Source organism: Meles meles, chromosome 11, assembly GCF_922984935.1.
Source record: "Meles meles chromosome 11, mMelMel3.1 paternal haplotype, whole genome shotgun sequence".
NCBI lineage: Eukaryota > Metazoa > Chordata > Mammalia > Carnivora > Mustelidae > Meles > Meles meles.
The window spans coordinates 61876187-61884972 of NC_060076.1; the positions used below are offsets into that span (position 1 = coordinate 61876187).

Here is an 8786-nt window from a genome sequence, read left to right on the forward strand (position 1 = left end):
AAAGGAAATTTCCAACTTTGAATTTTTCCTGGTCTTGCGCTTCCAGGGAAACTATACTTTGTTCATTTTGCACTGACAATATGTATAGGTGGCATATAAAAATTTTGTATTGACACAGGCATTGGTTTCAACTATGGCAATGCCACTTAACAAGTTTTATTATTTATTGGGAAACTAATATCTCATTGGTTTGGGAAGATTAAATGGCATACTGCAGATAATCGCTTTAATATATACTTAGGCACATATAAAACTTAGCTCTTTTGAGTTACACCGATCCAGACAGATCAAGTAACGTGCTCAAGGTCTCACTTTTTGTGCTAGGAAAGAAACTTAGCAACCCAGATTCCTCTAAGGACAGTAAGAATTGAGACATTTAGGGGACTGGTGAATCATAATAGTGAAAGTGATTGCAGCCGGATGTAGGGATACACGGCCTGAACCATCTATCAGTCCCACCACCATCTTTTTCCGTTGGGGGCAGGCTGGAACTACATTTCCCAGCGACCCTCAAGATGCTTCCGGTGCAGTGAGCCGGCGCTCTGCTTTCCGGCTGTATCTTTTACGTCAGTACTACTGAAGAACTCCCACAGCTGAAGCCGAGCGTCTGAACATGGGTTCTTTAGTGACTCAGCCTCTGGAGCCAATTAAGGTCGCTGCGCCTCCTGAGGCCACCAGCTCCGCTGAGCCCCCACCCCTCGCTGCACCTGGAGCGCCGACTTCTCCAGCGGAAGCCCCTCTATTTAATAACTGCTGGAGCTGTCGCGTGCTTTCAGGGGCGGGGCTGATAGGGGCGGGCGGGTACGTCTACTGGGTGGCGCGGAAGCCCATGAAGCTGGGATACCCCCCGGGCCCAGGGACTATTACGCAGATGGTCATCGGCATCAGTGAGAGTCGGGCAACTCGGGGCCTTTGGGCGTGGGGAGAGGGAGAAGCGGGGGGCAGCCGCGTGGGCGGGTTGCGGACTGGTCACGTGGCGGAGGTACGCCAACCGAGAAGCAGGGGCGGGGAGGAAGTTGTTGGGACGCTGTTCTCATTTAAGACAAATCGCGGTATTGAGAACTCTTACTAGCTTCAGTCTTTTTTTTTTTTTTTTAAGATTTTATTTATTTATTTAACAGAGAGAGATCACAAGTAGACAGAGAGGCAGGCAGAGAGAGAGAGGGAAGCAGGCTCGCCGCTGAGCAGAGAGCCCGATGCGGGACTCGATCCCAGGACCCTGAGATCATGACCTGAGCCGAAGGCAGCGGCTTAACCCACTGAGCCACCCAGGCGCCCCTAGCTTCAGTCTTTTTAATCCTAACAGTAGCTATTAGAGATAGGTATGATTATAGCCATACTTTTATCACCAATGAGCAAACTAAGGCTCAAAGACTAAGAAATAATGTGTTCAAGGTCAGATAATCAGGATGTGGTACAGCGGCACCAGACCCAATTTTTTTTTTTCTTCTCCCCCCTCCAGATCCTGGAGAAAGTTTGAGTGAGGGTGCATAATTTTGGTTTAAGAAATAGGGCTTTGAAGTCTCATCTTAGACATGAATTGTGAGCCCACATTCTGTGTGTGCCATGTGTTAAGTGGCCCACAGTCCTTATCTGTAGCAATAATAATTGATTATTATTATAATAAATGATTGTTAAGCTGTCTTACAGTAAAATGCAGTAATTCTTTTTACTCTTCAAGCTAGTTGAATGGGTTTTCAGATCTCTTACCTTTTTAATTAGATTTCCCAAATCAATTCTCCTTAAGTCACTTTCTTGCATGGGTAGTTAACCGATTTTTTTTTTTCCTCTGAACTTTCTTTTCCTTTTCTGAGTTTCACTCTTAAGAGAGAAATGTAATGGCAATGTATCTTGGAGTGTTCTGAGGATTAAATAAGGTGGCATGTACAGAAGCACCTAGGAAACTGAGGTGTAACATGCATGTAAGGTACAGTTTGTTTTTGTTTTCTTTTTCTTTCCTAGGCATTGCTTGTTGGGGTATAGTCATCCTTTCAGATCCCAAAGGGAAGGCCTTCCGTGTTGATTGAAAGTACTACCAGTGAATTTCTCATCTGTCCATGTCCCAAGACACCAGAACAAGCATGGGACTTAAGGATATACTGGATAAATGGACATTGACGGACTTTATTCCTGAGGATACGAGAAGACTGAAGAAAGGAGGAAATGATAAACCAAGTTGGAAAATGAACTAAACTATTATATTAAATAGTTCTCTTTACTTTCCCTATAATTGGGTCAATGCCTATTAACAATCTAACACTGGATTGGCATCATGCAATGTACAGAAGTACATAAAATTTTTTATCTGTGTACTCTTCATAATTTTTTCATTGGTAGTAAGTGAAACTTTAAAAATAGTCCTGGTGGTTTGCCCAGGGTCATTCACCAAGTCATTGGTGCATCTAGGATTATTCAGTTCTCGTTCTAGTCTTTCAGAACTAGGATGATTCCAAACAGGCAAGAATTACCTTTATGAAACAAAAATCAGTATATAATTTAAAGAACAAAAAAATTTGAGAGAAATTCACATTTATCATTAAAAACAATAACATTTGGTTCTTTGTCCACAACTGCTGGAAGTGATTCTGTGATGAAATTGACATGCTTTTGAGATAATGACTTAAAATTTGACAGTTCATTTCTAAGAGAAGTCTTTGCTCCCTACCAGTTTTTTTCACACTTCTGATATATACCCCAGCTTTTCCATAAAATTATACTTGACTTTCAGAGCAGAAAGTTAGTTAAGTTCAGCTGCCAAATACAGTGTGTAAGTTTTGAAAGACTGAGCAACTCCCATCAGACCTGTTGCTCTCTATATGTAGAAGTGCCTGGATCTAATGCTGAGTGACTATTCCCAGCATTTTCTTAGGTTAAAACAAAGTACATAAATCTAACTTTTGGTCTTGGATTGACCCAATGGATAAACAGAAAAACTCTTTATCCTTAATATAATTTTAACATCTCAGAATTTGTACTAGTGTGTAAGCAAGTAAGAGCCTTTTCCAAATATACTTGTCTGCTCAGTAGAATATTGCCAACATACATTTGGTTCTTCCTAACTTGGGGCTGTTTAACTAAGTTTGAGTAAAATAATTCTTTACTATGCTTATGGGCAGTTAAGTGGCAATAACACTCCTCCCCACCCCCAAAAAATAAGTTTGTTAAATTTGAAACTAACAGTTTTCTTTCTTTTCTTTTTTTTAACTTTGGAAACGTTGCTTTGATTTCTGCCAGTGCAGAGTTAGAAATCTAATTTGTTTCAGAGATTTAGTCTCATCTTCAGAGACAAAAGGGATATGCCACTTTAGTCCTGCAGTACGGGAAGTACACACAGTACTCCTATTATCTTCCCATTTGCTGCGGATGAAGTGGGGTGAGTAGGGTAAACAGGCTCCAAAATCAGTGGATTATTACTAATTTAAGGACACCTTTTTAATTATGGTTCATGGGCTAAGAATCTCTTTATGGTATGGAAATAAATTTGCAAAGGCTCGTAATTACTTCTAGCAAAGGAGAGGGGATAAAGTACAAATAAGGGTGATTTAAAAGGACCTTACGGTTCTCCTTGAAACACAAACCAAAATGTGGACGTATATGTGGACACTAACAATGTTCATGATGTCCATGGTATCTATTAACTAAACATCTACATAGTACAAACTTAAGTACCTCAGTGCAAGAAATTATTACACTGGGACACTTGAGTGGCTCATTTGATTAAGTGGCCAACTCTTGATTTTGGCTCAGGTCATGATCTCAGGATCACTAGCCCTGAGACTTGAGATTCTTTCCCTTTCCCCCTTCCCCAGCTCACACATGCTCTTACTCTCTAAATAAATAAAATCTTCAAAAGAAAACCATTACAACATCTCTTGGTCCTTTATTTTTTTTCCTTTCCTTCTTTTTTAGGTTCTTTTCATTCATGAGATAGCGTGAGAATGAGAGCTGGGAGAGGAATAAGAAGGCTCCTTCCTGAGCAGGGATCCTGATGTGGGCTTTAATCCTGGGACCCCAGCCAGGATCGTGACCTCAGCCAAAGGCAGATGCTTAACCAACTGAGCCAGCTGGGTGCCCTCTTACTCCTTTTGTGTATTGCATTGACTAGCCTGGAATCCTGTGGCCAGCTACCAATATGTCTTGAACATATGAAATGACCCAAATAGAGATTGATCCTCAGGATCTTGCTATATGTTGGGAAGGAGAGATGAGGGGTCTCTCTTCCCAAGCCGGTTGCTGAGACTTATTGCTGGGAGCACTGCAGTGTTCCAAGTCCAGATCAATCTAAAAAGTTACGGAGTTTCACCTGACTGAGACCAATTCTAGAGACCATACTTAAAGGTTAAGCATCTCAGCGGTGATTTGCACTTCAGCCTCAGCATTTGCCCCTTGTTCCTTTTTATTAGTGGCTTCTCAGCATGGTTGTGTCTGAATTAGGGGCCTCCTGAACGAAGCCAGCTGATTGGGTAACAAAATAAATTGCTCCTAAATTAAATATATGTTCAGGGCAAGCGTATGTTCAAGTATCTCCCCCCCAAACCAGCCTTGGCCTCAACTGATTTATTGCCAGGACTACATTGATCAAATCAACACTTCTCAAATCTTGGAATAGTAAGCAATTTTGAGTCGAAAAACCACTTCTATTTTCAATGACAGATAAATCCTTGCCTTGACCCAATGGTTATATAGGTGTTAGGGGCACAGAGTCAGAGGTGAAAGACATAATTACACATCATTTATAAGTATCCTAAGAGTATGGCGAGGAAATGTGTCACTCTACTAAATTGGCCTTTCAGATACTCAGCAACTTGTTCGTTTGTAGGAGTGTAGAGAAATAACCCAAAGGGCAAATGTTAAATGCAGCAATGCTGCTAAAAATCACTGCCCAGTCTTTTGACTGAACTTACATGTGCTTCTGCAATGTGGTAGGCAAGATTGTTAAGATGGTCTAGAAACCTGGTGTACGCACACTTTATCCCAGTTACTCAAATATTATTCTAGGTGCTGCTCTGAAAGAAATTTGTAGATGTAATTAAGGTCCCAGATCAGCTGATCTTAAAACAGGGAGATTATCTGGATGGGCTAATCACATAAGCCCATTAAATCTTGTTCTAGAGGTCAGAGATGGGAGAAGTTAGAGATTAGAAGCAAGAGGAGGATTCAATGTAAGGTAAGTTCCTGCAGGACTAGAAGAAAGTAAGTAAACATTCCTGTGAGCCGCCGCTGGGGGCCATGTGGCTAGGAAGTGCAGGCCTCCTGGAGCTGTTGAGAGTGATAGCTACAAGGGAAATTGCGACCTCAGTTCTACAACTATAAGGAAATGAATGCTTCCAACAACTGTGAGCTGGGAAGAAGGTCTTAGGAGACCGAAGAACAGCAGACCCAACACCACCTTGGTTACAGCCCAACGAGTCTCCAAGCAGAGTATCTGGTCATGCCTGAGATTGTGAAAGAATACATTTGTTTCATTTAAAGTCTTACCCAGGTTTGTGCCAATTTATTACACAGCAGTAGAAAACAAATACAATGAGTCAGGTGTGTTTTATGGTATCTCAGTCATAGTAGATGGAATGCCAGACCAAATATGCACCCCCATTCTGGGTATTCAGGAATTAGCAAAAAAAGTTCATCTAACAGCGTTTGTCTTTACAGTTACTGTCTTTACTTGTTCTTTTACTGGCAACTTTCTTGGATAGTTTTTGTCTTCTGTTTTCTAGCTAAATTGTTCCAAATTGTTCCACTGTTGAATACACACACACACACACACACACACACATAATTACAGCACCCTTTTTATGTGCCAAGCGTTATGCTAAGTGCATTGTAGGAACTGTAAATTGTTAAAATTTAAATAAATTGTTAAAAATTGTTAAATTGTTAAATCCTCTCAGCAGCCCTGTTCTACAGTTGAGCTAACCAAGGCCTGGAGCAGGTAAGAAATCTCCCAAAGCCTCAAGAAACGAAGCAGAAGTGGCTTGGTGAAGAGCCTGAACTGGGAGCCAGGGATTCATGTTGTTATAATTACTTTCTTAGCATTCATTCTCAAAATGTTCAGATGTCAAAACTGGAGATTTTGAACTCTGATTTTCCATTTTTAACTTGGTTATCTCTTAGTTTAACATGGATCATTAATCTCTTAGTTTCCTCTTTATAATTGAGATTCTGTCACTTGTCACTCTGACAGCAATTTGAATATTAATCCAGGACAAGAAATTCACATCTCCCTGAGAGGCTCATATATTTCCATGACTTTACCCTAATCTCTCTCCTGAATTTGAACGCTTCTCCTGAACTTCACACTCTATTCTCCAGTCACAGTAGGGCATCAACTTGCCTGTCTACAGACACCAGCATCCCAACTTAACCCAAATGAACTTACCTCCCCAACCTACTTCTCCTATTTGCTGTCTCTGTTCATGGCATTTCCACCTCATCAGCTGACCATGCTAGAAACTATAGAATCCATGCTAGAAACTATAGAATAATGTATGGCTCTCTTTACTCTCATTCTTCACCTCTGATCTGTTAGCAAGTCCTCCTTATTTAAGCCATTTAATGCTTTTCCCTGGGCATTCCCATTGCTATTGTTTTGGATGCCTTATCATCATTCCTAATGTAGATTACTAGAATAGATTCTTAATTTATACTTGCTTCCAGGAAACCCCTCTCATCCTCCCTCACACTCTAGTCAGAGTAACTTTAAAGCACATAAAAACCTTTCAGTATCCCTGCTGCACACAGGGGGAATTCCATCCAGACTCCTTCATTAGTTCACCTTCCATATCTTTCCACCTTTATCTTCTTCCACTCCTTGACTTGTTTCAGCCCATGTTCCTGCCACTTCTACTTAGCCATCTTCCTAAAGATGCCACTCTCCATGCCTTTGCACCTGCTGTTCCTTCAGTTGAAAAGGATAACCTTTTGTCTCTGATCCATCTGGAAAAATCCCACTTGCCCTTCCAAGCCCAGCCCAAATGTCACCTCTCCGGCAAAGCCATCCCTGAAAAGTCTTTTTGTCAATACTTTCAGGAGAGTACAACCATTATACTTCATATAAACTTCTAACACTACAATTATAAGATTGCTCAGTAATTATTTATGCATCTGTCCCTCCCCACTGACTGTGAACTTGAAAAGAGGATTGAGCTTTGTCATCTTCACATTTCTTCACATCTTCACATCTTCATGCACCAAACATGTCAGGTACGTGGCTCATATACAGTAAATATTAATAAGAAAATAAAGGATTGAAAAAGCTAATGAGGAAGAAAAGGGCAATGTTTGTTCCATTTGACAACTTCAGTATATCTCAGGTATGATTCCAGACCCAGAACCATGAGTGTCATCCATGATCTCGTTAGAAATGCACATTCTTAGCCCTATGCCAGATCTGTACTCAATCAGAAACCCTGGGGGTGGATTCCCAATCTATATTTTAACAAGCCTTCAGGCTGATTCAAATGAATGTTTAAATTTGAGAACCCCTGGTGTATTTGAACCTGACTGAGGTGTACAGCAGATCTCAGATGTAATGTAATGAAAACAAACAAAACATCTGACGGAAGCCACGAGACTCAGGTTCTAATCTCAGTTCTGCCACCAGCTCCTAATCAGCTCTTGAGCACGCCACTTAAACTTTTAGAACGTTTCCCTCTGTGAAATCAGAAGACTAGGCAATCTCTAAATTCCTTTTCCATCATGAAATTTCTCTCTTTGTGTGGAAGAGATGTACTCTCTGATGCTAAAGGACAGAGATGGCAGTGGAGAACAGAGAAAACTGAAATAGCACTCTCTGCCGTGATGGTGTGAACCTGCCACAGAAGCTCAGTCCCACAGGTTCACTCTCTAGTAATCTGAAGCAGCAAACACTTCATGCTTCACAGGAATTTAGTAATCCCTCACCCCAAGTAATGAACCAACCAACCAAATAATTCTACAGGGGAGGAACAGGGTCTTTTCTGACCCTCTTATGATCAGATCATTCTTGGAAGCATGACATGTGTTTACCTTCTCCTGTTGTGTGTAAGTGCTCAGACATTCAAAATATGGGAAATCAGGAAGAGTTGGGATTGGTGATGGTGTGGTAGTGTTATGTGTGTGTGGTCTCTTTCTATTTCCCGTGAACCCAAATAGGAAAATCCCTCCTTCAGTTTCACTCTGCATAATACTCGTTTAGTGATGTGAATTAAATTAAACATGTTATGTTATCCAGGCTGTGTCTAGAATAACAATAAGCCTCAGCAAAGGAAAATATTCTGTCAGTGAGTGGGCAAAGCAGACCAATAAAAAATGCATATTCTTCCCTGTACCAGAGATCAGACGTATATAGCATATATATATATATATATATATATATGCTATTGTTTAAAGAAATATATATAAAGAAATATGTATTTCATAAATATCATATATATGTATTTATTGTTTAAAGAAATATATTCATAAATATATATTATATATATATTGACTATTATATATGAATTATTAAAAGGAATATATTTTATAAATATGTATCTCATATATATATATATATGTTTTAAATGACATCCACCTATATGTGAAGGTAAGTGAACACAATAAGCCCAATAAGTGATTTTATCACTCTAATGGCCAACTATAAAAATAGTGATTTAGGCCTGGGACCTGAAGCCAGTACTGGTGAAAATGCTAGATATCAAAAACATTTCAATAACTACAAGACTTAGGCCTCATTTCCTTCAGCGGGATTATCATTTTCAGGTACCTCAGATGCATTAGATTAAGATTCAGTCCAATATGCATTTCTTAGT

General features: G+C 40.1%; 1 protein-coding gene across 1 annotated transcript; it reads left to right on the top strand.

Moving 5' to 3' along the window:
* Positions 1-567: 567 nt before the first annotated feature.
* DMAC1 (distal membrane arm assembly component 1) lies at positions 568-2570 on the top strand. The gene is made up of 2 exons (XM_046021704.1): positions 568-887; positions 1963-2570. The coding sequence occupies exons 1-2, from the start codon at positions 614-616 to the stop codon at positions 2025-2027; spliced, it is 339 nt and encodes a 112-aa protein (XP_045877660.1). The 5' UTR covers positions 568-613; the 3' UTR covers positions 2028-2570.
* Positions 2571-8786: the final 6216 nt, after the last annotated feature.